We start from the raw sequence: 26,671 nt of genomic DNA, 5'->3' as shown, positions 1-26,671 counted from the left end.
AGTTTAAAATTTCTACGACACTAACGATAGAATTATATTCTTTTGAATTTTGATATGGTCGACACACGACCAAAGAAACGACGTTCCGATGAACAAATAGCAAAGAAGAGGGAAAAGGAGAAGGAACGCGAGGGGGAGGGGACAGGATGAGGAGGAGGGAGGGTTGAGCTAGCCTCCGTTTTGTTTGACAATACTTCGAACGTCAACAAGAAGTGACGTCACCCAACATCGCTTAGAGCACCTTTAACAGAAACTTTTGAATGTCAAACACAACAGCATTAAACACTAACAATTCTTTACTAAAAAACCCCCCCAGAAAATAACACTTGATTTCAACATTTAGAGCAACACTTAATTTCAAAATTTTCTCTCCATATCTCCTTATTTTTAACTTGCAGCCAAACACATATTTAAAGGTGCATTATGGAATATTGACAGCTATCGGTTGAAATGGGTACTGCAGTCCAAATTCAAAAATATTGGAGGGTTGTTTAACCCGTCCCCACAATTGAAAAAGGAAGGCACGGAGACTTACGTAAGTTGATGAGTTGATTTTAAATCTCTCCTATTCCTAGAGATTTTTAGATGGATGCAGAGGCTTTTTAAAAAAGGTCAGGTAGAATCTGTGATCTCTGACTCAGTTTGATGCTGCATTTTTCGCCAACTGGCATCCCGGGGTGTCGAAATACTATTGGGTAAATTGGCAGTGGGCGGGATCACACAGATCCAACCTGATCTCACAGCAGTTCTCACTCGTACAAATTCATAAAATTTTTGCTAAATCTTACATATTTTACAAGGTGTAAAATTCGTACGAATGACCTACACCTGACCCTGCCCCTAAACCTACCTATAAGGGTTTAGACAAATCGTACGAATTAGCCACTTTTTACTCACTCGAATTGGTCGTGAGGTAGCGTTGACAAAAACAGACAACCCGACACGGAACGCACATTTCAAAGTAAAATATCTGGCTGTAGTATTGTTTTTTGGAGAAACGTGTATGTGAACTTAACATGTTTCCTAAATATCTGCAAACATATGGTATTTTTATCCTTTAGTACAGTAAAAGAAAAATAATAAAAAAATGCATACAGTACCTTAGAGTGGTAATAGGTCCTCTGAATTTATTTTCTGCAGGTATAAAGGCTAGAAAGTGGAAATGGTAACGACATACCACTCACTTTGACTGAAAAAGTAAGTATGCCTTCCAATTATGACCCAAACCCATTCAAATTGGAATTTCAGTTCTCCTCTGTTCACAGTAATGGCTGACCTTTCTTGGAAACTTCAAGATATTATTTTAAGGGTTGAGAACAGTGTTTTACCAGAATAAATGAAGGCCATTCTTTCCTTTCTGCAGGCACATGTCTCATTTTGTTCTCCTGTTATCCCTGTGGAGCCCAGGAATCTTACCTCAATAGAATGGCATGGCTGTCGACACGTATTTGTCTTCATTTATTGTAATGGTCATTTAATTAAACTCAGCAGGGAGGGATGAACTGGCACTGTAAAATGCATCATAACTCCATATTAAGCAGGAGGAGCTTTTCCCTTAATGTCATAATTAGCGACATGGGATCTAGAATTAGGGCTAGGGATGCTCTATGAGTATGTCAGTATATATGCCACTATATGCATTTGAGACAAATCAATTTAATTTTTTTAAGCATTTCACAATATATTTTTAAAGCAGCTTAAATAATAATTCCTGATTACACTTTATTTCGATAGTCAATTTTAGACATTCTAATAATTATACAAACTAAGTAGTAATCATAAGTAATAAAATAATTATAAAATTTCAACTACATGTCAACTACTACCTACTACCTCTAGTAAACACAGCAAATGCAACTATGAAGAAAAGAACAAAAACCCTCAAAACAAAGATGTTTATATGATGACAATGCTTTAATTGTAAAGAAAATGATTAATTTAACGTCTTTAAAGTTAAAGACGCAGGCAGTGGTCAGTAAAGGCTAGAACCAGAGTGATATTATTAAATCTATACTAGTCGTTAGTCTACACTATAAACTGTGAGAGTGTCGGGATTATGTTTGTTTTTGATCTGTTTCCCTGTTTTGTTCATGCCTGAGTTTCACCTGTTCCTTCGTTCAGTTTCCCACCTTTGTTCAGTTTCCATGGTTTCCGTCATTATTTGTTAATTGATTTCAGCTGTGTGTCATTTATTAGCTCGTTTCAGTTTGTCCTTTAAGCCTCACCCTTGCCTTCACTCTTGGTCCAGTCTCTTATGTTTAGATGTGTTTGCTTACTTTTTGAGTATGAATTAAACTGATTAGTGTTTTGTGAGAATCTGAGTCTTCTGTCTTCAGCTTCCCTGCATGCATCGTTACAGAGAGTGGGTAACAAACATTTCTAGGCAGGTTATTTCAGAGAAGATCCACAGAGGCTTTGCAACCGTAATGGGTGTGCCAGATTATGGCGTGATAGAAGATTGTGATTATGGCGTGATTGAACCAAATTGAAGCTGGACTTACTAAGTGCTTTATAGTATTTTATAATCTATTCAACTGTAATTAAGGGAGGTGAGGAGGATGTTACATAAAGTACAGGTGGAAGCAATTGCAAGTAAAAAGACTCTTTATTAGAACAAAGTTCACTCAGGATGAACTCAGGAGAATCAATGTTCACTCGTGAAGAAGCTCAGAAAACCGTGGAACATCAGGTGGTAGACAACTGATCGCACGGAGCAGACAGCAGGAGAGCGGTGACACAGGGACTGAGATGGGCGATCCTCAGAGAGTGACGAGTGAAGTACAAATGGAGATATAGGCCCCGTTTACACGTACATGGTTATTTTGAAAAACGGAGACATTTCCCTTCGTTTGCGCCCTTCGTTTACACGCAAACGGAGGATTCGCCAATGAAACCGATTCTTTCTAAAAACTCCGGCCAGAGTGGAGATTTTGAAAATCTTCGTTTGCACGTTTGCATGTAAACAGAGAAAACCGGAGTTTTAGGCAGCGACGTCACAGAATGTGACTATTTACGGGATTCTGATTGGCTAAGGTGGGCTTGAGCTTCTCGTTACACTGCCACCTACAGGTTTGGCATGCTCTTGACAGCATATACACAGGTTCGTGTGCACGATGTTATTTTTGAAAACGAAGAGGGGTGAAATGTCCGTTTATGAAAATAGCCACCTACGTGTAAACGTAGCCATAGTGAGAGAAGAATCCAGAGCAAACGGGAAATACGAGGAACGGACACGGGAAGCTTCGACAACGATCTGACAAACACAGACAAGGCATTAAGTAGGCTGGCTAGATGGAATGCAGCTGGCGCTGATGAGGATCAATCAGCGGTAACGCCCACATGAAACAATCAGCGCAAATGAGACACACACACACATAAACACAGACAACGAGTAAGACAACGGATCTACCAACTGTGACAGAGGAGGAGTACAGGAAAACAATTAAGGACTTTATCTGGAGCGACACACAACCATCTCCACCTTAACATCTCAAAAACTAAGGAGATGGTTGTGGATTTTAGGAGGAGGAGGACAATCAATTCCGATCACCATCCAGGGCATCGAGGTGGAGATGGTCTCCAGCCACAGTGAGCACACCTTGGTGTGCAGCTCGACAACAAGCTGGACTGGAAGAGCCACATGGAGATAGCGTACAAGAAGGGTCAAAGCCGACTTCATTTTTTAAGGAGGCTGAGGTCATTCAACATCTGTCGTCCCCTACTGTGCAACATCTACTAGGGATGAGTAAGAGTACTCGAGTACTCGTTCGCAAGGGCGTAGATTTGGTCTGAACATTGGGGGGGTTGAAGTTTGGGTATGCCTCCTGATGCCTTCTTTTCATGTGATCATGGTATAAATATTGGGGGGGTTGTAATGCATAGATTTAAATATTGGGGGGGGGGGGGGGGGGGGGGGGGGGGGTTGTCTCCCCCCCCAACCCCCCCCCACAAATTACGCCCCTGCTCGTTCGTGACAGTGATGATCGATCATGAAAACGATGATCACCCTAACTTTAAAAAATATATTTCCAATTTTTTCTGATTGGTTATTGCAGCATTTTGGAGTGGTTCCTGAGGTCTGATTGGTTGGCATTAGACAGCACGCCTTCCAGACCGGCGAAATAAAGTGTAACTGAATTTGAAACGTACTGCAGTGATGCCTGGAGTCACTTTATTCATGAAATGCAGTTAAGTGCAAGAAAATGCCCATCCCTAACATCTAGCAGACAGTGGTGGCCAGTGCTGTGGTGTGCTGGGGAGAGTGTGCCCATACAGGAGATAGAAACAGAATCAACAAACTGATTAAGAAGACTGTCTCTTTTGTAGGGACTAAATTCAACACAGTCCAGCAGGTGGCGAAGCGAAGAATACTCACTAAACAGAGATCAATAATGAACGATTCCTCACATCCACTCCAGGCCCTTGGGTGATTACCAACAGCACCTTCAGTCACACACTGATCGCACCAAAGTGCAAGTCTGAGCGCAGCAGGAAGTCCTTTCTATCGGCGGCTATCAGATAGTTTAATGTGCTATAATAACATAATTTGCACATTCTTATCTTAGTACGTTAGAGCTCATTTCTTATTTCTTGTTCATTTTTATATATCTTTCTTTTTCATTTTATAATGCAGATCAGTACAGTGTCAGAAATGACTTGTTTGTTATGTGTGGTGCAGTGATTTTGTGTGTGTGTGTGTGAGAGAGAGAGTGTGTTGAAGCTGCCATGACAATGTAATTTCCTGTAAAGGATCAATAAAATATCAGCAAATAACCAAAACAACACCATTCTTCAGAACAAAACAGGTAGCTAATGAAGCGACGATAAAATGTGGGTAATATGCTCAAATTATGTGTTAAGAGTTTAACAGCTGCATTTTGTTTATGGAGCCTACAGGACATCACACCAGTAATGCATTACAGTAATCTAGTCTTGAAGGCGTGAATGCATGAACTTTTCTACATCAGCAACATCATGCATTTCATAACTTAGCAATACTTTTAAGCGCAGCCTTACTTCCGGTCACGTGAACTCAAGTGGCCAAGCCCAAAAAAGTGGGTATTTTGACAGGTCCAGACTTTACATATCAGTCAGATGTTCCGGTGGGCGTGAATAAGCTGCACTATGGGCCAGACTCTGTGCCATGTCCCTGCTTTGCGAGCCTAGGCAAGCCCTAGAATGAAATAATAAAAGGGAATGTGAATCACATGCTGCAGGCTATGTATTCCTGGTTAAACATTCAAACTAAACGGACAGTAAGCACATCGATTGGAAAACAGATGACAACACTGTGAGGACAAAAGCAGCTGGGAGTGATGGGAAGAGAAGGAGATTCTACTACAGTGTCAAAAGACAAAGTAGGGGGGGAAAACGCTGAAATATGCAGTGCTACTTTCATCTATTTGGAGTCCAGGTTTACTATGCACAAGGGGTTATTAAGAGGATAGCAAAGTGAAAGCACCCCCCCCCCCCACACACGCTCCTCCTCCTCCTCCCTCCTTTAAAGGTTCTCTTGTACACCAGCTTTTATGGCTCCATCCAAATTACGCCTGCTCTACCAAGCATGTCTGAGCTACGTAACTCAAACTCGTTATTAAAAGTCTGCCGAGAGTCACCTGCCGCACAGAGAGTTCATAAGTTCGAGATTGTCACCGTGGAAACGTGAGATAGCAAGCACCTGTTCCTTCCCTGGAGAGGGGCGACCAAGCCCTTTCCTCCAGGGAAAGAGAGATGAATCCTTGGAGTGTCATCGGCTGCCAGATTAAACTGAACACAAAGAGCCACATTTGATGCAGCCATCAAGCTCTTGCTCAGACAAACGATGTCAACAATCCATCAAACAGCTGGAAAGTTGTTTGGTGGTGTCATTAATGCTACACTAGGCCACAAACATACTATGCAAGTACACATACGTGGATGCTTGGCCCATACATTGGAAGCACATGATGCTGTTTGTTTTAGTTTGGTGGTAATATACTTTCAGGTTGAGTTATTCTCAAATGTGGCATTGAAACAGATGAACTTTACCTTACTCTGGAAGATGTTTGCCTGCATAGATCAAATGGCAATGGCAATGGGTCAATGGTGCAATTGCCAGTTAACACACATACTGATACACTGCATTCCTTGAATGCTAAATGTATAATGGACAGTTAACTTCATGGACCTGATCAGAGTTCATGTCACGACATCCAAACCAGGAATATGGTTACAATTCGAATCACTATTAAACTACAGACAGAACAAGGACTTTGTTAATAAATATTTCATGGTATTGAACTTTTTTTTTTTTTTTTTTTTTTGGCAAGCTACATCACAATGATCATCCCATCATTCACCCCGTCATTCAAAGATAAATGAGAGCAGAGAATTGTTTGGGTAAAATGATGAATGGAAATCAATAAAATGTATATTTTTGCTGTTGTTTGTGTGGGCCACACAAGTAGCTCATATGGCACTCAGCTCAGGTTCTGCTACCAGTGTTATACACTGAAATCACACCATCTGTAACATTATAGGCTAGTTCTGTTTACATAGTTTCGGTTGTATTTTTGTACTTCAAACATTAATGCGTCACATACTCTAGCATATTTTCTTATTGTTGAATATCAAACCACTGCCTGCATGTTATGGACAGAAAAGCCAATGATTCCAGCATATGAGAGCATAGCTTGTGTCTCAAGTCAATGTGCAATGCTGTTTTTATCAGAAATTAATTGAATCATGACAAGTGAGTGTTGTGTAAAAGATTGGAATGAGGGGAGGGACAAGGTGACGGTAAAAAAATGAGATAGGATGCATTAAACATATATGCATCAAGCTAATATATATATATATATTTATTTTTTTTATTACAAAAATAGCCCTAAGGGACTTCATAGTTTTCTGATGTCGGCTGAATAAAAATTGTGTATCAGAGATGGCAAAATGATTACACTGATAAAAATTAAAAAATATATATATAATTTTTCAAAATAACATGCCCAACAAGACCAGGGTATGTGCATTAAGAAGTCCATTTTAATTTCATGCTAACTCATGTGCAGTGCTTCACAAGCATAAACATCACAAATAACAAGCTAATAAATGCTGGCTATTAGTTCTGTTGCTGGAAATGATCAGGCATGATTACTGTTGCATGAATGTCTATAATGTTTGTCATTGTACTATTATGTGAGGATCCACAGGCCTCTCACAAACAGATGTTTTTGATTGTTATGCAAATCTCTTCAGCCTCAGCACCTTGATGTAAGGTCCTGTTTTACTGTGGTCTATCCTCACGGCCTGAAGGATAATAAACAGTTTTGCAAATACTTTAAAACAGTCTTCAATGTGAAACTGGGTATATGTGATAGACCCATAATCAATTTACCAGATAATGTAATCAAGTAGTGGTTATGAAGTGTCATTAGCTTTACGCACCTCTCTAAACCTAAAAATCACTGGACTAAAAAAAAAAAAAAAAAAGATCAGTGCAAGACCTTTAATTCAACAGGGCATCCCGAGAAAAAAGTTGATCTATGTCCAGTCAACAAATGCAAATATAAAACCAAATAACTCATCATAAAAAAGTGGATATTGCCATAATTTTACATCAATGAAAAAATACTTAAATACATGCATGGCAGTATTTTTTTTTTTTTTTTTTTTTTTGAAGAAATGAATTAAGCTATAAAAATAACATTAAACAATTACAGTTTGTTCAGACATTTTGCCGGTTACTCTGTAATCAGAATTTCGGATTTCATCAGAAAAGACAAACCCATCCACAGTCCCATCCATTGTATAAAAAAAGAGAAATATGAATTGTAAATGTTCTTGATTCATGCATCACTGGACAACATTATAGCAACACACCAGCATATATGATTGAGCTGAAGGCGAGCATAACAGGGTTGATCCTTGCAGAATCCAGTTACTGTCCTATCCGACAGAAAAGAATGCATGTCACAGCAAACCTCTACAGTTATATATGTATTCATGCAAAGCTAGAGTCAGATCATTGCGTGCCAGTTGTGCAAGCCAGTTTTCCAAGAATGTCTCTTCACACATCGGAGTTGAGGCTGAGGTTGGCTAGCCGTGGGTCTGAGTTGATCTCGTATCTGTAATGGTATCCCTCCATATGATCTCTGCACGCATCTCGGATATTGTAAATCCACTTCTTGATCCCCTTCCTGTTAAGGTAAAGGACCACGAGGAAAATTACCCCAATGAGGGCAAGAACCATCCCCAAAAACACATATGAGGGCTCCAGAGCACGATCCACATCTCCATTGTTGCTCCAGCACGGGATATGTGGTTGTTCTAGGTGTAAAAGTGGTGCATTTTTCAGTTCTTTTGGGTAAGAACAGGTCAAGTTTAATTTGTCCACCACAAAGTCATGTCTCTCTAACCAAATCAACATGTCCTCTATGTCGCAATCACAGCGCCAGGGGTTTCCTGAGAGACTGACTCGCAAATCAGGGATCAAACTGAGCTCCGCCAGGGTCATGTTTGACAGGACTTTTAACGCATTGTCTCTTAAGTCCAACTCTTTAAGTGCAGGATTCACAAATGTATCATTCCCGAATGAAACAAGGGTGTTGTTCCTCAAATCCAAAACAGTTAAGTCTGACAAATCTGTGAATATGCCCTCCGGAAGGAACACCAGGTCATTATTGGACAAATCAAGATGGGAAACTTTAGATAGGCTGCGTTTGAAAAGATTTGCAAACACACCCATGTAGGAGTGATTGTATAAGGATTTGCTGAGATTTAAAACCTCAATCTTGTTGTCTTGAGGTAAAGCCTCAACGTTAAACTCTGAAATCCTGTTGTTGCTGAGGTCTAGTAAACGTAGACTTGGCAAGTTTTTAAACACCATAGAGTCCAATTGCTCCATTTGGCTTCCAGACACATAAAGGTGTGTTAAATGCTCCAAAGGCTTGGGGAAAGATTCATTGTTCAGAATCCTTATATTGTTTCCACTGAGGTTAAGTGTGGTGATGTTTTCTGGAAGGGGTTGTGGGATGGAGCTAAAGTTTTGGCTAACACAGTTCACCACTGTGCTTTCGCACGAGCAATGGGCAGGACATAAGGATAAAGATAAAGATGAGCAGTAACACGTCAGGATGAGTAAAACACAGAGAGTCAGGTTACACATATTCTTTTGTTTCCTCTGAAGTTGAAGCAAACGCAATAATCCAACATTGGACATTTTGAAGCGATATAAATCAAACTGCGTGAAAGCAATTCTCTCCACAGAGATGAAAGGAACGCGAACGCGCTTCTCAAACGACCGTTTTACGTAAAGTCTCACATTTTTCTTTGTTCTTTCATTCAGGATGAGCTTCCTTACCTCCTCAGTTCCAGTACAAAGCAAAAGGGATGAAATGGGTTTAGTTCATGTGCATCAAAACCGCACGTTTCTTCAAGTTCCAAATATGTTTCTCTTCTTTTCATGAGTTCCACCAAAAGTAGTGCCCAATCCTACGAGCGATTCCTGTCCAAAACAATACCGATTTGTTATTAAATGTCTTAATATGTTAAAAAGAGCACAGTAGATCCACAAACCTATAAACGTGCTTTCGCCGCGTTTGTTGAGTTATTCTCGGGGCTCGTCATCTCAGCGTCCCGCAACGCTCGCGCTGCTCGTGGTAAATGATTCTCCCCCGCCGCTGCCTGAATCCACACTGAACGCTATTCACCGGACTGTACCATTACACGCGTACGGGGGGCGTCGAGGACCACACACGTTACCAGCAGCAGAGTTGTGAAGTTTTCCAGCCAGGTGGTACATTCTTTTCGGGGGAATGTAGGCTACAAGTAAATAAAAACGTTCTTGGCATAAAACACTATAAACACGCCACGAGTACATTCATTTAAATAACTAAATATAGTTATGATATAACAAACAGACACTGTAAATACAAGTAATCATAACTGGCAAGGTGCTATATGTATTTAAAGTCCCCATGAAATATTTTTGTTTTCGGTTTTTTGGCTTTTAGAGTGAATATACTGTTATCTATAAACTAGTGTGCTCTAAAACAGCGACAAAATTCGCATTTAGAAGATATGCATTCAAAATTTACAGTCTCTCACTAATGCCAATATGGAGCAACGATTTTGATGACATCACTCTGCATTTCAGCTTCTCATCAGATTTTCTGTCCAATCAAATGCTCTCTAGAATTTGAAGCTCCGCCCCCTACATTATAAAAAGACACTGAAGCTGCAGCTGATATCGATCACTTGTTCACTTCACACATTTACTATAATATTCAATATGTAAATGCTTTCCATTGGGGTGAATGAAGTCTGGTTTGACGTTAGAGTCGTGTGAAGTTGAACCACCGCAGTGCGCACACAGTCAGCTCCGGTCCAGAGACACGACAGCACAGAGCGGATCAAATGCGCGAGTCGGCGCAGATCAGAAAACATATCGGATTTGAATTCTGCACAGGATGCTATATTTTTAAAGCAATATGGTGGAGATTAGGAAGAGAAACAGTTAGAGATTAGTAGGAAACTGTGGCTTTATCGAGCTCAATGGCTCTGGCAGTGGCAGAGGTATGACATAAACGAAACACTATTGGCTATTTTAAAAAAGGGGAGGAGCTGTTCGATATGTCCCGCCCTGTCTTCTTGTTTCAGTGGAAATTACCATAGACAGTATATAAACTGGACACAGCGACCCCATAGGTTTCAACGGAGAAAAGTGAAGTCAATTAGAAGCTCTCACTTCCTGATGGCTGAGCGTACTGTGCAGACTCAAACTGAGCTTGACGACGTAGATGTGACGTGAGCAACCCGTCTGTCTTCTAGCTGTGCCAAGAGAAATCTGAATCATGCCCTTCCGAAACTTGCAGAGACGGAGAGTGTGAGTAGGAGGTGTCCAATAGCTAGGAGCAGGAGCAACTTTCGCTAAGTATTCTGATTAATAATTTAGTCATTTTGCCTCCACGTCCCCCCGATTGCCCGCAAGCTTCTCCTCCTGTCCATACGGTAATCTCTCTACTGTGCGACAGAGAGTCGCGTGGTTATGACGCAATCGTTAGCCTATTTTTACAAAAACTGCATCTACTGGGCCATAACGTAAGATACAAGGTAATGGAGCCTTTTATACATTTTCGTGTTGCTTTAGAAATAAATAATGCACAAATGGAGTCTTTAAACGCCTCAGATGTAAAGTTATTCGCTGTCAAAGTGACGCCAAAATGAATGGGAGTCAATGGAATGCTAACAGCAGGTGATGGTCCGCTAATCAATGGCGGCGCCCGGGGCAGCTTCAATATTTTATGAAACCCTGCCCCCCTGGAAATTACGTAACGTCACCAAATTGAATAATGCTGCAAGTTTCAAGGCACTTCAGTGGGCCTTTAATAAGTCTGTACTGAAGAGGTGCTATATGCTTGTTTTTAATAATATAATAAAAAATAAAAAAACACAATAAAATAAAAAAGTATAAGAATGATTATGTTTTAGAAAAGTTTTTGAGAAGTTTAAAACCTTATAAACACAAGTACTTATTTTTGTACATAAATTATTTTTGCTATTGAGATGACTTGGAATAAAGTGCCCCAATCAACCTAAATTCACCTAAATTAAGTTTTGATATAATCAATAAAGAAAGGCAGGGTACTATATTATATTATATATAGGCTACTATATTAAATAAGTCAGTACTGAAGAGGTACTATAAACTCTTCAGTTTCAATGATCGCCTAATAAAAACATAATAAAAGAAAAAATAATGGTTGTCTAAAAGAAAAAAAAAAAGAAAAAAAGAAAAAAAAAATATATAGCAAAAAAGAATGAAAGACATTGAAATATTTCCTTTTAAAAAAAAACATACCAATTATCTGGTTGACGTGATAGTCATGCGACTCCTGTGGAAGGTATGCCCCGTAAGCCCCGCCCACAGCGCCTACGCAAGAGAGGGGACTCCCTTGCCAACTCGCTAGTCCGTCTAACAAGCCATGGATGCATAATCATAAATTACTTGAGTACCTCCATTAAAATTTGTGTCACAAGTGCAAGACTGGTTATATACTGCTAAGTCTTTTACATATCGAACTGTCCTATCACAAATAACAATACAAGGCTGCAAGGTGAATTGTCCAATGAAATGTAAGGATACATGTCTAATGGGCCAATCAGAATTCGTTTTACTCTTGTGTGCCTCCGCCTCTAGATCTTACTTAATCGACTAGTATCATCTGCTGCAACATATTTACCGCAAAACACCAATCTTTCCTTTAAAGATGTTTCTCTGGATCTGTCGCATAGGGAAAAACACTAACATGGCCTTTTCTTTCATCTAGCGTCAGGTGAGTGAGAGATATCAGCGCGTTGTCTTTTAATCTGGCAGTCTTTCAGTAACTGTTACATAGTTCAGCCCAATATGGTTCATAAAAATCATGATGATGTGTCAGTGACTCAGAACAGATACTTCGTCACACATCTCATATGTCCTGTTATTGATATTCACGAACTGTCCCGTGCTGTAACGAGTTCATTTTCACCACATATTAAAGCTTGATGAGTGTGTAGCTTGATTGTCCCTGACTGACATTACATGAGAGGTTTGCAGTCTGCAAATGTAAACAGACGCTTTCAACAGACTTACTTGTTCAAATATGTGATTTTAATAGGTTAAAGTATTGGATTTTGGATTTAGGGTCACAGGGTTATTAAATATCCAGAAACTGATGCAACACTGAAGCCATATTTAACGTTAGCTGGTGTAAGGATTGGGAAGGTGTCAAAATACAGCTCTGCCAAGTGTGGCACTTGATAATGCTGGGCTGTTTCTTCAACTATGTGCACTTTTTATTATTTTCATTAATTAGTTCACAGATTTATATTCTTATTATCATTATTATTTATTTATTTTTGGTTTGTAATGATCACATGCAAAGTTATAGAAACTTTGCATTATTTTGTCATTGTTTATTCATTTATTTATTTTACTACTTTTCTAATGCCTATTTTGTATAGATTTGATCTTTTTATGTAAGACCAGACCTAATTTTAAAGTATGACCTATAAAATGTATAATAATTAGTACATTTTATTACTATGATTATCGCAACAGGGTCCACTGTTGAATATTGTTTGTGGACAAACTAGCATGTTTAAAAGTGTTACATTTTTTAAAACAAATTCTACATGGCCAAAAGTGTTCATAACTGAAGAAACATGCACTTATGTTGTACAATTTTACATTATTAAATCAGATAAATCAATATTTTTAAAATACATTTTCAAAGGGTGTTGTCTAGTCACAAATAAAGGCACAACAGAAGTGCTTTAGTATGATGTAGGGGTTGCACAGACTTGTCGACTTTAAAGGTGCAGTAAGCGATTTCTGAGAAATTCACAAGTTCGTTATGGCTGCATCCGAACTCGCATACTCTCTTGAGTAGGTAGGTACTTATTTTGAATAAATTACTTCACGACCATTAAAACAGTATGTTCTATTTAGAATGAGTGTGTGTAGTATGAATGTAATCTGGACGCACTACATTCGCCATGTTGTCATTATCATGTGACGTACCAGCGTCAGTTACTTCGCTTCACTGCCATTCACAAATCCTCTCCCGTGGCCTCATAAGATAGTAAAGTCCATCGTATGCACACTTCAGAATCTTCCTGGAAGAAGTCATCCGGGTACTTTTTGCCTACTCTTTTATGAGTACTGTGAATTCAGACATACTACTTTTGCCACATAGGCTACTGTCTTTCGCCTACTATATAGTAGGGAAGTATGTGATTTCGGATGCATCTCAACACATGTACCTGCCCCCTCATGAGTGGACACGCCCCTGACTGCTATTTGACTACAAGTGTGTTTTCGTTCTCTGTCCAATCCACTTTCTACAGCGTTTCTCAGAATACTCTTGCTGCACCTTTAATGCTCTGCCATGATGCTTTAAGCTTGACATTGATTAGTTGCTGCTGATCATGTGATTTTTGATACTAACAACATGGCCGCCTTGCAGAAGACTACTGGCAAAAGACCTTCAGACTGTTCTGACTTGGTGTGCCATATCTTTTCTAACTGATCGGACTTAAGGTTTTCGTATAAATTACAATGTAAATGCCAAAAAATCGCATAGATTTGCATTGGCTGTAATACTAATACTGTCCAATAGAGGGGGCCACAGGAGAAGAAATCGTTTGAGTCCATGATTTTTACGCTCCATTTCCATCAGTTAAAATACAAAAATGAATCGAAAGGAAAACACTATAATAATCTCTCATTTACCGTCATAATTCAGCAAATACGGATTTATATCATTTAAACAAATCTTTAAATATATCTAATAAAAATGTAATCTTAGAAACCTTGCAGTCACGCACGATCAACAAACTTTAAAACCTTGATTTCAAACTATGGTGCACTATATCCAGTAACCCTCAATGCCATATTCATTTCTTTTTCACCGTGTGCTATATGTTAAATTAGTGTAACTTTGTCTTAGTTATTTGAAAAAAATATGATTCCCAGTGTGCTCAAACTTACCTGATTACTGAGATCCCTTTTGGTTAGTGTTCACTTCATTTTTTATAAATTTTTATTTTTTTTATTTCTTTATTTGTGAAAAATAGTGAAATAGGATTACAGAATCAAGAAGTTGCCATCTAAAGTTATAAGTCCGTTTATTTTACAGAATTATTTTTTAAATCTTAAAATTTCAAATTATTTATTTCTAATTGATTACATATTAAATAATAAAAATAAAAATATATATAGCCATATTTATCAGCCATCTGGCACCCTGCTCTTTAAGATATCCACGTTGGCCATCAAAAAAACAAAACAATATCAGTCCAACACTAGTTAAAATAACAAATAAATGCATACTTTGCTCCACAAGTTATGTTTGTTTATACCATCTCAATATCGGGTAAATGCATGGTTTAAACAGTTTATTGTTCAGGTAAGTTCTAAACTAATGTGCATTGTAACGCACACACATAGACAGTAGCTCGCACATCATGTATAGATCGTGCGAAACATTCAGTAGCGCAGAAACTTACTATCAATGTTGTCCTGTTATTTATAAAAAAAATTGCTTAAAAATCGAAAAGTTCTGTCATATATTTCTTTCTGTTTTTAAAGTACCTAAAACCCACAGCTTTACTATTAGTAGAGAGACACTGCACAGACAGGTAGGACTAATATACGCACGCAATTGTTCTCTCACTAATGCATTCAAATAAATGTAATCTTACTAGGTGCTACTGTATGTCATTTAGGACGAGCAGAAATCTGTAAGAAATATAACGACCCATATACAAAGTAACTGATAAAAATAAGCTGTTATGTAAGCGCAATGGCACTGCGGGCATCGTTCTGTCATATGCCCAAGTTCGTGTCTCAGCTCGAGGTTCATGCTTCTCAAGCCAACATCAAACTTTAGCCTCTAGTTGCAAATTGTGGCATGTTGCAAAGCATTCGCATCTCTTGTGTTTTTATTAAAAACGTCATCAGCGATTAGTCAACGTCAACTTGACTTTAATCACATGCCTATCGACTTCAAAAATTCTGAGGTCGTTCAACCCCTGGGCCTAGGGTGATGTGCAGATTAATTTGAATTTTGGTGGGATTGTTGTTGTGGATATTAATCTGAAAGACATTCTCTCTTTTCAGGCACCTTTTGCAATTATGGAGGCTTAAATGGTGGAGAGTTTTGGGGGGAAGGAGTCTTTCCCCTCAAAGTTGATGGACTTTTTGGCTGGACAGTACAAAGAACTGAAGGATTTGCCTTTTGTAAAATACGATACACACATTACAGGTTAACTTATTTTTGAGTCAACTGGAATATATTTGTATGATTTTGTACAGAATTATTATTTTTTTCTTTGATGCAAATGATTGTTCCAAAGGTTTTGTCGAGTGTGTTGCTGAGATGGTGGACTGAGATGAGGTAGATCTTCTCTCTGGGGCCGCTAGGGTGCTGTGGAACCTCAACACACGCACAATTCTAGCGCCCTGAAATTCACAGCAAGGCTAAACGTATTCCCTGTTTTTTCATTCTGTTTTCCTTAATTTATTGCTAGAAAGTGTGAGAAATCTAAGCTCAAGCTTGTGGGTGTTTTGGATAATTCTGGTGTTGTAACTCAGCTAAAATGAGTCTGGGAAGCCCAGACTGCACACCGAAGTGCCGTTCTGAAAGGCACGCTGATGAAGTGATCGCCGCTTTGACCAGCGGCTCGGAGGGGCGTCTGCGGGGCTTTCTCTCTGTCCACTGTCACAACGCAGCCACCCTGCGGGATGAGTTTGGGCGCACGGCTCTGCACCTCGCTGCCTCTCTGGGGAAACGGGACCTGCTTCAGTGGCTCCTGGACCGTAAACATGCCGACCTGTTGGCGAAGGACAAGGAGTCTGGGTGGACCGCACTGCACCGCAGCGCCTTCTATGGGCAAATTCACTGCCTCATGACGCTCATCAAGGTGAGAACTGGTTCATTAACCTTTGCCAATATTAGAGAGATGGGTGACCAATGGCCAGTATATTGTCAATATAGTTCACCCAAAAATGAGAATTCTGTCACCATTTGCTCACCCTCATGTTGTTCCAAACCTGTATGAGTTTCTTTCTTCTGTTCAGCACAAAAGAAGATATTTTAAAGAATGTTGGCGTTACCCATTGACTTCCATTGTATTTTTTTATTTAAATTTTTTCTACCATGGAAGTCAGTGGGTGACACCAATGGTTTGATTACCAACATTCGTTAAAATATCTAATTTTGTGTTGAACAGAAGAAAGAAACTCATACAGGTTTGGAACAATATGAGGGTGTTAATGATGACAAAAGATTCTTTTTTGGGTGAACTATACCTTTAAATGATGCAGAAAATTGCTAAATTAAATTGCAGTTGGACACTTCAACTTTTAAAATATGAAAACCAAAAATGTCCATTTTCGTCCAAAGCTGGTCAATTCTGGAGCTGTCACACAAGTAATATAACTCTTCCGTTAATTTAGCCAAGTGGGTATTATCGTTTTATGCCAATAATCTCAAAATGAGCAAATGATGCCCGATTAATTGGCCTGGATGATATATTAGTCAATCGCAGTTGAAAACTCCTGCAGAAGTCACTGAACTGCTTTATATTTTCCTCCCAATTTTATTGGTTTGCATTGTTGTCTTTCATTGGTCTATGTATTTTTGTGTTCCAGCATGGTGGAGGACTGTCCATCCAGGACAAGGAGGGTCTTTCTGTCCTAGACCTCACCATGAAGGACCGCCCAGCTCATGTTGTGTTCCGAAACACTGGTAATTAAAATGGGCTAGTGACCTTCTTTATATTTATGAGGTGTTAATGCAGTACTTATAACAATAAAACCTCGAAATTAAAATTCTGCCCTGATTTATTGATCCTCATATTGTTCCACACTTGCATGATTCTTAGTTCAAAAGTTAGAACTTTTGAGAAATATGATGCGTTTAAATTTATTATGCAGTAAAAGCATACAGTGACCAGTGGTTGTCATGCTCCAAAAATGATGACAAAACACCACAACAGTAGCTGACGCATGGCATCCTGTTATGAGACCTGTCAGAACCAATGGTGTTTGGTTTCATTGATGTCAAAACTGGTGTTTTGCGTCATTCAAACTTGCAGCATAAAAAGTGTAAGTGTGAATGATATTTGGCAATCTTCACGGTCCCTGGTCACTGACTTCTTTCATTCAGTGGAAAGCTGAATAAGAACAGCAAGAATATTATTCTAAATGAAATATAGGGAACATTTTCAAATGCTGGTTTGGAATGAAATGACGAGAGAGATTTAAAATGAGAGAGTTTACTTTTGGCTTAAACCTTAAATCAATAAACCAAAACTTATCACACGTCACATTTCTGGGTCCAACACTCTATCAGATCCCAAAAGCAAACGACAAATGGTACTAATATACACTGTAATACTACAGAAATAGCATGATCCTAATCTTTATCTCTATGCCGAAAACTCAGTTGGCCAGGCAGTGATTCATCTCTTTATGAATCGTTAAAATATTGGTGTCTGGGATGCCGTGAGCATAAAGATTGTAGTGAACATCATGAGTTTTAAAAGCTTAATGTGTGATATGAAATGGATTGGAGGCTTGGACCTAGAAACAGTATTCAATGCATTAAAACAAGTGGATAACTTGTGTCCTTGTTCTGATCTCATTTCAGACCCTACTGAAGTGTACACTTGGGGATACAACACAAATTTTAGTCTCGGACATGGAAACCAGGAGAGCAGACACCATCCTGAGATCGTGGACCTGTTTTCAAGGTCTGGGATCTATGTGAAGCAGGTAAATGTCTTTTAAGTGAATTTTTTTTTTAGGTTACACTTTATTTTGATGGTCCACTAGAGTCTGTAAACATAACGATAAATAAAATCATAGATTTAACACTTTTGTTCATAGTGTGTAGACCAAGATTCCATTCACAAACAGCCAGAGTCCTGACTGTGAACACAGGAAATCTCACAAAATCTCTCACGATCAAGCGTGACTTTAGAGTAAACAAGCATGGTGGACGACGGGAAAGAAGAAATGGCGATAATAGTGTTTGCACTGGGTTTTACAGAAAATGCATGGGCTTCTGTCTCCCATCATCTTGCTTTCTGATTGGGAACATTTCATTCCACGTGACAATCTATAGAGTTCGTGCGAGATGGTCCTCGGGGGTTTCTCCCACACAACAGGATTTCTGATCGTCAAAAATCAACATGTTGGATTACAATTTGATATCTGTGAGGCCCCGGCGTTCTTCCGAGCAGATTCAATCACTCTTAACACACCTCACACCACAGGAGAATCTGTAGAACCATCAAGATAATCAGGACTTTAGAGATTTAGTTGACATGTAGTTGCAAAGTTTCTTATAGTTAGTAGAATGTCTAAAGTGAACCATCTAAATAAAGTGTTACCTTTTTTTATTAAATTTTTTCATTTACTATTTTCACTTTTTTTTTTGCTGTTTTTTTTCTTCAAAAGTTTTCATTAAAGTCGTCATGAAACGGAAGTTGCGATATACTTTTTCTTCCCTACTACGACGTATATACGAGTGAACCGCTTCTGCAACAAGACAAAATGTAGGCTTTTTGTCCATTGGGAATTGATTGGATGGTTGTGGTTTGCTATTGGTGGATCTCATGTGAGTGACTGGTTGCCCCGCCCTCACGCCAGTAAACACGTCACCAGAGAAGAGGAGAGATGTTGCTGCAAGAGGGAGAAGTTATTTTGATCAAAGATTTGAATAAAAAATATATATATAATGTGCACTGATATATAATTAATTAGAAATAATTAAAAAAACAAAAACAAGATTTTGATCTCTTGGTGACTTTAGTGATAATATTTACGATGTGGTCACTCTCAAACTTCTCTTCATCTTATTACTTATATTTAGAATCATTTTTGCTGATGCGGCACATAATGCTATGAAATCCTCATCTGCAATGCTATTCCTCAGGGTTTATTTATGCAAACCGGGTCTAAAACTCCCCAGGGGTTATATGTGACAACAGAGGACGGTGAAAAACAGAGGACCTGCTAGTGTTGCCTTGATAACCGGCTTCTCAACAGGGAACTCCTTCAAAACAAAGATCTCCAAGAGTCCTTGCAAACCATCTGAGGAGACTTGAGCCCTATTCGCACGGGATTAGTATTTTCTGGGGACCACGTGTGATTTAGAAATCCCCCCCATCTGAATTCCGTGCGGCGCATTCGCACGAGATAAGCGAAGCCTGTGATTTTACTCGAATTTACTGACTTATCTCCCGGATATGATGTCAATATAGGCTATTGCTTGGACATGTCTTGTCGTTATAGGTCTAGCTGTATGATATATCATAAACAGAATAATGTTCCTTACCGCATGATGCTATACATGTCATCCATCTCCAGCTAATAATTTTTTTTGTTTTTGCTCTTCTGATGGTTTTCAGCTTTCTGCAAATTGTTTAGTTGTATGGTGTATAGCGATATGACCCAGCACCCAAAATACTATCAAAACACTCCAACACTCCAACTTCATTCTTCGCAAAAGATGGATAAAAAAGTGCACAGGAAACAAAAACCTTGAAAAGATGATATACGACCTTGGCCAAATCACAGAGATGCCGATTCTCACGGGACTAATATTATCACGGGACCTCAGTGTTTGTCAAATTATGGTAGGTCATTTGCGGGGGAATTTTTACTTTACAAATTACAGACATGGCCGTTTCGCACGGGATTAAGATCACAGACAACCTCCGCAATTATTACAAATGATTAGAGGTCACCAGGTAATACTAATCCAGTGCGAATAGGGCTTTAGACCTCTTTGCTTCTCTGTAAATTGTTCTTGAAAATGCCCTCGAGGATGAAAACTTTGTTCAAGCTGATGGAGAGAAGCTCTTTGTGTTGGAACTCGGGCATTTAGCAGATGTGCATGAGCACTTAGGTGATTGTCACCGCTTTGGCATACTTGACCCTGACAGCTCAACTCATGCCAACATCATGCTTTGAACGGTGTATAAGCTTCCCTTTTTTCCGTGGTCATAGCGGGGACTCATTTGCATTTTGGATGGATAACCAACATGTGCTCATATGTGGATGGGAAATGTGATCCAGTAGTGTTGCATGATCCCATTGTCAGCCTTTCATTTGGTATTTTGGCATTTTTGAAAGGAGAAGAACAAGAAGGTTAAGGGTGCGATCAGAACGAATTTAGTAAGCCAAATCTGTCAACCATTTAGGATGATGGGAAACCTCCAGAGATGCTACTGACCTATGTAAAGACACTTCAGCAACTCCTTTCATTTTTCATTGTTTAGTCGGTTGTGTGTGATTAATTTCTGAAGTGCAGGGCAGTCCTTTAATTTTACAGTGCTCATTGTAATGGCGGATCTTGTTTCCCGACCCTTTCTTCAGCTCTCCAATGCCCCCCTAAGCTCATTGTGTCCTGCCACGCTGTTCTGCAGGTGCTTTCAGTTAAATATTAAAATATTCATTCAGGGATAACAGCAGCAGATTAAATAAGCGCTGTGAATGCGTGCGTATGGAAGCGAGGGACAGCGGGTGCCAGTCAGTTCTTCAGGCGCAGAGTTTGGACACTTTACAGAACATCTCTTGCTTCTGTTTTGGCCTTGAGGAGTGTGTTAAATTAATGATGATGTTGACCCTCGAAACCCCTGCCCCGCTGTAGTCGACTCCAAGCCAATCCAGAGCTGGCATGCTCTGTAGAGAAAGGGCAAAGCTGTCATGGCTAAAAGTCAAGCCCTTATGATGAGCAGAACGCAGCAGGTTCATTCATTCTGTAGTTTTCCTATCTCAGTTCTTAATCAACCAATAATCTCACCACTATGAATTTGTCTATTTACAGTGGCATCAAAAGTGTTTGGTACACTTGGCTAAAAAGATGTCTAATTGTCATTGCATACATAGCTCAGAAATGGTTCTGAGAAAAAAAGGCCTTTTTTTTGCAGTTGCACTTGCTTTGAGATTTTTCCAGTGACATTTAACCAGCTTGTCTCAGTGGTTGTGTCTAAAACTGAAGCTACCAAATTAGTCAGTGACTTTTCAGAAAGTGTGTTTGTGTGAATTTACCTCCCAAGTAAAATGATTTCATATCAATGATAGCATCTTGTCTAAGGATCTTGAGCAAATGTTTAATGACAACAATACTTATTTCTTGTTAAAATAGAATTGTGAGATGAAAGATGAAATCATTAAAAAGGACATTTTATGGGTTATTTCTTTCAGTCATTCCACATATACGTAACATCCAGAAGTTTGGGGTCAGTACTTTTTTCCCTCTTGCAATTAATACTTTTATTAAGTAGTGATGCATTAAATTGATCAAAAGGGACTGTAAAAACATTTATAATGTTACAAAAGATTTCTATTCAAACAATGGTCTTTTGAACTTTCTATTCATCAAAGAATCCTGAAATAAAAAGTATATCACGGTGAAAATATGAAGCAGAACAACTGTTCATATGTGTTCATAAATGTTTCTTGAGTATCAAATCATCATATTAGAATGATTTCTAAAGGATCATGTGACACTGAAGACTGGAGTAATGATGCTGAAAATTCAGCTTTGATCACAGGAATAAATTATATTTTTTTAATTAATTAATATATTACAATAGAGAGTCGTTATTTTAAACTAATAATTTCACTATATTACTGTTTTTACTGTATTTTTGCAGCCCCCGTGAGAGATGTCTTTCAAAAACATAAATTCTTATCAACCCCAAACTTTTTAACTGTAGTGCATTCTGGCAAATTAGTGTACAGGATGTTACATACATGTTACTCACTCCTTGATGCTTTCTATATTCTTACTTAAAATCGACCAAGGTAATAAAATGAAAATGCTTGAAGTGAAAGTTATTGGCCAAAACCCAAATTTCTGGACTTACTGGGCCAAAAACCAAAAAATGCTAATTGTCAGGTTTTATTTGTATTATTCAATTCAATTCAATTCTCATTTATTTGTATAGCTCTTTTCACTATACATATTGTTTCAAAGCAGCTTTATAGAAAATGCGTGTCTACGTTACAATTTAGAGTGATCTGTTATCATAGGTGACTGTGTCCAAAGTTATGTATTTCAGAAATGTACAAATCACAAAGTTAGCTACAAATGTATTAATTTAAGGCAGAAACAATGAGCTCATTGAAATAATGAATACATGTTTGTTAACAAATTATTATAATTTTTTTTTAAAGCTTCTACATTAACTTCTTTTACTAAGTTCTATTTTTTATCTTTTGCTGAAAATAATGTGCTTGTGCTACATAAGTGTGATGTATGATGATGATGCATTTTATTTAATGGCGCCTTTCAATACACCCAAGGTCACCTCACAAGCAATATACAGATCACTGCATATGCAAAACACACAACAAACAAGCCACATATACAGATAAAGTGCAGCAAAGACTCAATAAAACGTGTTATAAAAAAGCCTGTATAAAAAGATGTCTTTAAAGACATGTTTTAAAAATCAACAAACAATTGCTATTGCGAACATCAAGGGGAAGAGTTCTATAGGCGGGCGGCAGCATAACTAAAAGATCTGGCACCCATTGTAGTTAGTCGAATCCGAGGTACCACAAGATAAATTGAAGATGAAGATCTGAGAGCACGTGAAGGAGTGTAAACATGGAGAAATTGAGTAAGGTATTGGGGTGCAAGATTATGAAGTGCCTTATAGGAAAGTAGCAAGATCTTGAATTCAACTATATTTTACTGGAAGCCAGTGCAATTGCTGAAGAACTGGAGAAATGTGCTCAGTAGAAGGTGTTCTAGAAAGAACACGAGCTGCAGAGTTCTGAACCAACTGAAGCTTATGTAGCAATTTGGAGGGAACACCTGTGAGAGGAGCATTACAGTAGCCTATACGTGAAGTGACTAGTGCGTGAATAAGAACTGCAGTATTATTATTTGAAAGAAAGGGACGGAGACGGTTAATATTACGCAAGTTAATATTACGCTTATGAGTTATATCAGAAAGAGGAACATGCCTGCCTGTACAAACATGATCTTGAATGATGATGATGGCGACATTGTTGTGTTTCTGTGTCTTCTGAGGTGGTGTTGTGCAAGTTCCACTCGGTCTTCCTGTCCCAGAAGGGTCAGGTGTACACATGTGGACATGGACAGGGCGGACGACTTGGACATGGTGATGAACAGACATATCTGGTAAGATGTTTTGGTGTGGGGTAACGCATATATTCTGCACATCTGCTTTCTAAGACTTGGTGTCCATGTTCACATCAAAGGTTCCCCGAATGGTGGAGGGTCTTTTGTCCCATCACTGCTCACAGATTGCAGCGGCCCGAGATCACACTGTCGTTCTGACAGAGGAGGGGTACGTCTACACTTTTGGGCTCAACACCCACCATCAGCTGGGTCTGGCACCTCCTCCTGCATCCAGCCAAGTTCCCAAACAGGTCGGTCAGCCTGGGGCCAGATTTGCAAAACATTCTTAAGAATAAAATTCTTCTTAACTGCCATTTTCTTCTCATTTTCTTACTTAAGAGAAAAACACAAGAATATTTTGTACTCCCAAAAAAACTTAAGATTGTTCTTATCGTTTGTTCCTAACACTGTTCTTAAAATTTAAGAAATTAACTTTCTTGAAAATTATTTGTATTATTATTAATTGTGTACTCACTCATTATATAAATTGTACATTTAAAAAAATTTTTTTTTACATAGTGTACCTTTAAGAAGATTTTTGTGAATCCGAACCCTTGTTTTATGTATGACGCACTGTTTCACAAATTTAATAAACTTTAGGTAATTCCATAAATTAAATTTATGTTATTTTCTATTGACCACAGGTCACATCTAAGTCCCTGAAAGGGAGGTCCGTGATTGGTGTTGCAGCCGGCCGGTTCCACACTGTTCTTTGGACCCGAGATGCGGTTTATACCGTAGGATTAAATGGTGGCCAACTTGGTAAGAGGCTCAAGTACCCAGATCTGTTTATCACAGAAAACAATCAGGGCTGCGTTTCTCAAAAGCATTGTGAGCTAAGTTGATCGTAGAGGCCATTGGTGGCAATCTGCTTACGATGCTTTTGGGAAACGCATCCCAGATTGTTTAACTGATCTAAAATCTCTCAGGTGTATAGCAAATCCTCTGCGTGCAATTTCACCAGAGCATCTGCTTCATTTGCCTCTTCCCATATGAAAAGTTGTGGTCCTACCATTGTGATACATTCAGGTTACCTGCTGGAACCCAACGGAGAGAAGTGCGTGACTGTTCCTCGACAGGTGTCCGCTCTGCACCACAAGGATTTGACCATCACTATGGCGGCTGCGAGCAATGGGGCCACTGTGTGTGTGACCGAAAAGGGAGATGTGTACCTACTGGCAGATTATCAGTGCAAGAAACTGGCCTCCAAGTGAGTGGAGTTCAGAGACTAGAGTTTGACAATTATGTTGCCTTAGCGATACATATTTTGTACAGTTTTAGATCTTGAAATGAAATTTGCAACAGGCACTTAACACAAGCTAGGTTTCCATCCACATTATTTTATGCAAATTTTGAGGTACTACATAAAAATGATGCAGATGGAAATGGTGCTTTGTTTGGTAATGTTTTATGCAATATTCCAATTCAAAGTTCAGTTGGATGGAAGTCCAACACTGTCCTTGTGTTGTTCTCCAGACAGATGAACCTGAAAAAAGTACTAGTGTGCGGTGGTAGTTTGGATCATCGTATTGATTCTCAGCTTCTGCATGATGGTGGAGGAGAGAAGCTGGTGATTCTGGCTCTAGATGAAACTGGAAGGGTGAGTGATATACGACACTGAACTGAACTTAAATATGCACATCAGACACTCTAACATTATAAAAATATGACTCAATAATTACTTGTATAACTAAGTTTAAGATGAGATTGGGTTAAAACTTCAGGTATTGGGTTAAAGCCTAAAAAGCCGATAATCAACTGATGTGTTATTATCATACAAAAATTCCTTCCTAAAAATGCTCATGAGGGAGTTGTCACAGTGCCTGTTGTGTTATTTTACTGAAAGAGAGAATTTATCATTCAAGACTCCGATGAAGATGCTGTTTGTATTCTCGGGGGGAACAACAACAATGCTGATGTGAACACCGTCAGTCTGAAAAAGTCTCACTCTCAATACAGCTACTAAAAGCAACATTTCTAGATTTCTTCTGTAGCTGTAAAATATTGTTTCTAGATTTTTCTTTTTTCTTTTGTATACTTCTTTTAATCAGAATTTGGCAAATGGAAATTTCTTGACATACAATCTTTGGAAAAAGATGATCTGATCTGGAAGAAGAATAGAGATGTTTGTGGTCAGCATAACAGTGACAGCTAATGCTCAGTTTCCTAAAATTATCACCTAAAGTGCACGAACAACAAAGGTCCTGAGACCAAGCCTTGTGGCACACCATGTTTTGCAAAAGGTCAGGCAGATTTTCATTTACACAAATAGGTGGCAACAGTCGGACAGGTAAGACCTAATCCAAGCTAGTGACTGTCCATATTTGCCTACACGATTCACTTGCCCGTGTAAAATCATTTTTTGATCTATAGTATCAAAATCAGCACTTTGATCCAAGGTACTAGCATAAGATGACATAAGTTAGTAGTTTTTCTCTCTGTTAAGTTCTTTGAACAATGCTGTGAGCAATACTTAACCAATACGTTATTGACCCCCCCCCCCCCCCCCCCCCCCCCCCCCCCCCCATAATGTCTGCTTAACCAAGATGTTCAGTCTTGTGTGCCAAATACGTGCCTGATAAAAGACTATCAGCTGCACCAGGCCAGTTAGTGGAATGGGATCCAAGTTTTTAGTAATGTCTAATTAATTTTGCACCAGTTTTCTTATCTATATATTTTTATATATATAAAAAAAGTATTAGCTGGTATTGTATTCATTCAGTTTATTTTCTGATGTTCTTGTAGGTGTTTTGCTGGCGCTCCACGGGCACGTCAGTGAGGCAGTGTCGCTGGGCTTATGGACGACAGGTCTTCATGTCAGACATCGCCCTGAGTAAGAACAGCATGATGTTTGTTACTCAGGATGGAGAGGGCTTCAGTGGACAGTGGCTGGGACAGTACAAGAAAGCTGTGGACAAAAAAGGTACTGTGACCATCAGTTTAACTAAATGTGTAATAAATAAAATAGAATTTAACTAGAT

General features: G+C 38.9%; 2 protein-coding genes across 2 annotated transcripts in view; one reads left to right on the top strand and one right to left on the bottom strand.

Moving 5' to 3' along the window:
* Window positions 1–6,998: 6,998 nt before the first annotated feature.
* tpbg (trophoblast glycoprotein) lies at window positions 6,999–9,743 on the bottom strand. Its single transcript, XM_082150447.1, has 2 exons — window positions 9,553–9,743; window positions 6,999–9,481 (listed from the first exon to the last, which is right to left on the bottom strand). Exon 2 carries the CDS (start codon window positions 9,194–9,196, stop codon window positions 8,045–8,047), a length of 1,152 nt encoding a protein of 383 aa, XP_082006573.1. The 5' UTR covers window positions 9,197–9,481; window positions 9,553–9,743; the 3' UTR covers window positions 6,999–8,044.
* A 2,409-nt stretch (window positions 9,744–12,152) lies between these two features.
* The window catches only part of ibtk (inhibitor of Bruton agammaglobulinemia tyrosine kinase), a 37,689-nt gene continuing 23,170 nt past the window's right edge, over window positions 12,153–26,671 (top strand). Inside the window, exons 1-10 of the mRNA XM_082150248.1 lie at window positions 12,153–12,311; window positions 15,641–16,443; window positions 17,174–17,270; window positions 18,174–18,298; window positions 23,580–23,690; window positions 23,771–23,941; window positions 24,335–24,452; window positions 24,720–24,900; window positions 25,167–25,290; window positions 26,436–26,613. Coding sequence (XP_082006374.1) covers window positions 16,120–16,443; window positions 17,174–17,270; window positions 18,174–18,298; window positions 23,580–23,690; window positions 23,771–23,941; window positions 24,335–24,452; window positions 24,720–24,900; window positions 25,167–25,290; window positions 26,436–26,613 — 1,429 coding nt within the window. The 5' untranslated portion in view covers window positions 12,153–12,311; window positions 15,641–16,119. The remainder of the gene's footprint in view (window positions 12,312–15,640; window positions 16,444–17,173; window positions 17,271–18,173; window positions 18,299–23,579; window positions 23,691–23,770; window positions 23,942–24,334; window positions 24,453–24,719; window positions 24,901–25,166; window positions 25,291–26,435; window positions 26,614–26,671) is intronic.

Source organism: Leuciscus leuciscus (genome assembly GCF_965113295.1).
Source record: "Leuciscus leuciscus genome assembly, chromosome: 20".
Lineage (NCBI taxonomy): Eukaryota > Metazoa > Chordata > Actinopteri > Cypriniformes > Leuciscidae > Leuciscus > Leuciscus leuciscus.
The sequence above is the reverse complement of the archived record's forward strand: the minus strand, read 5'-3'. Positions and strand labels throughout refer to the sequence as shown.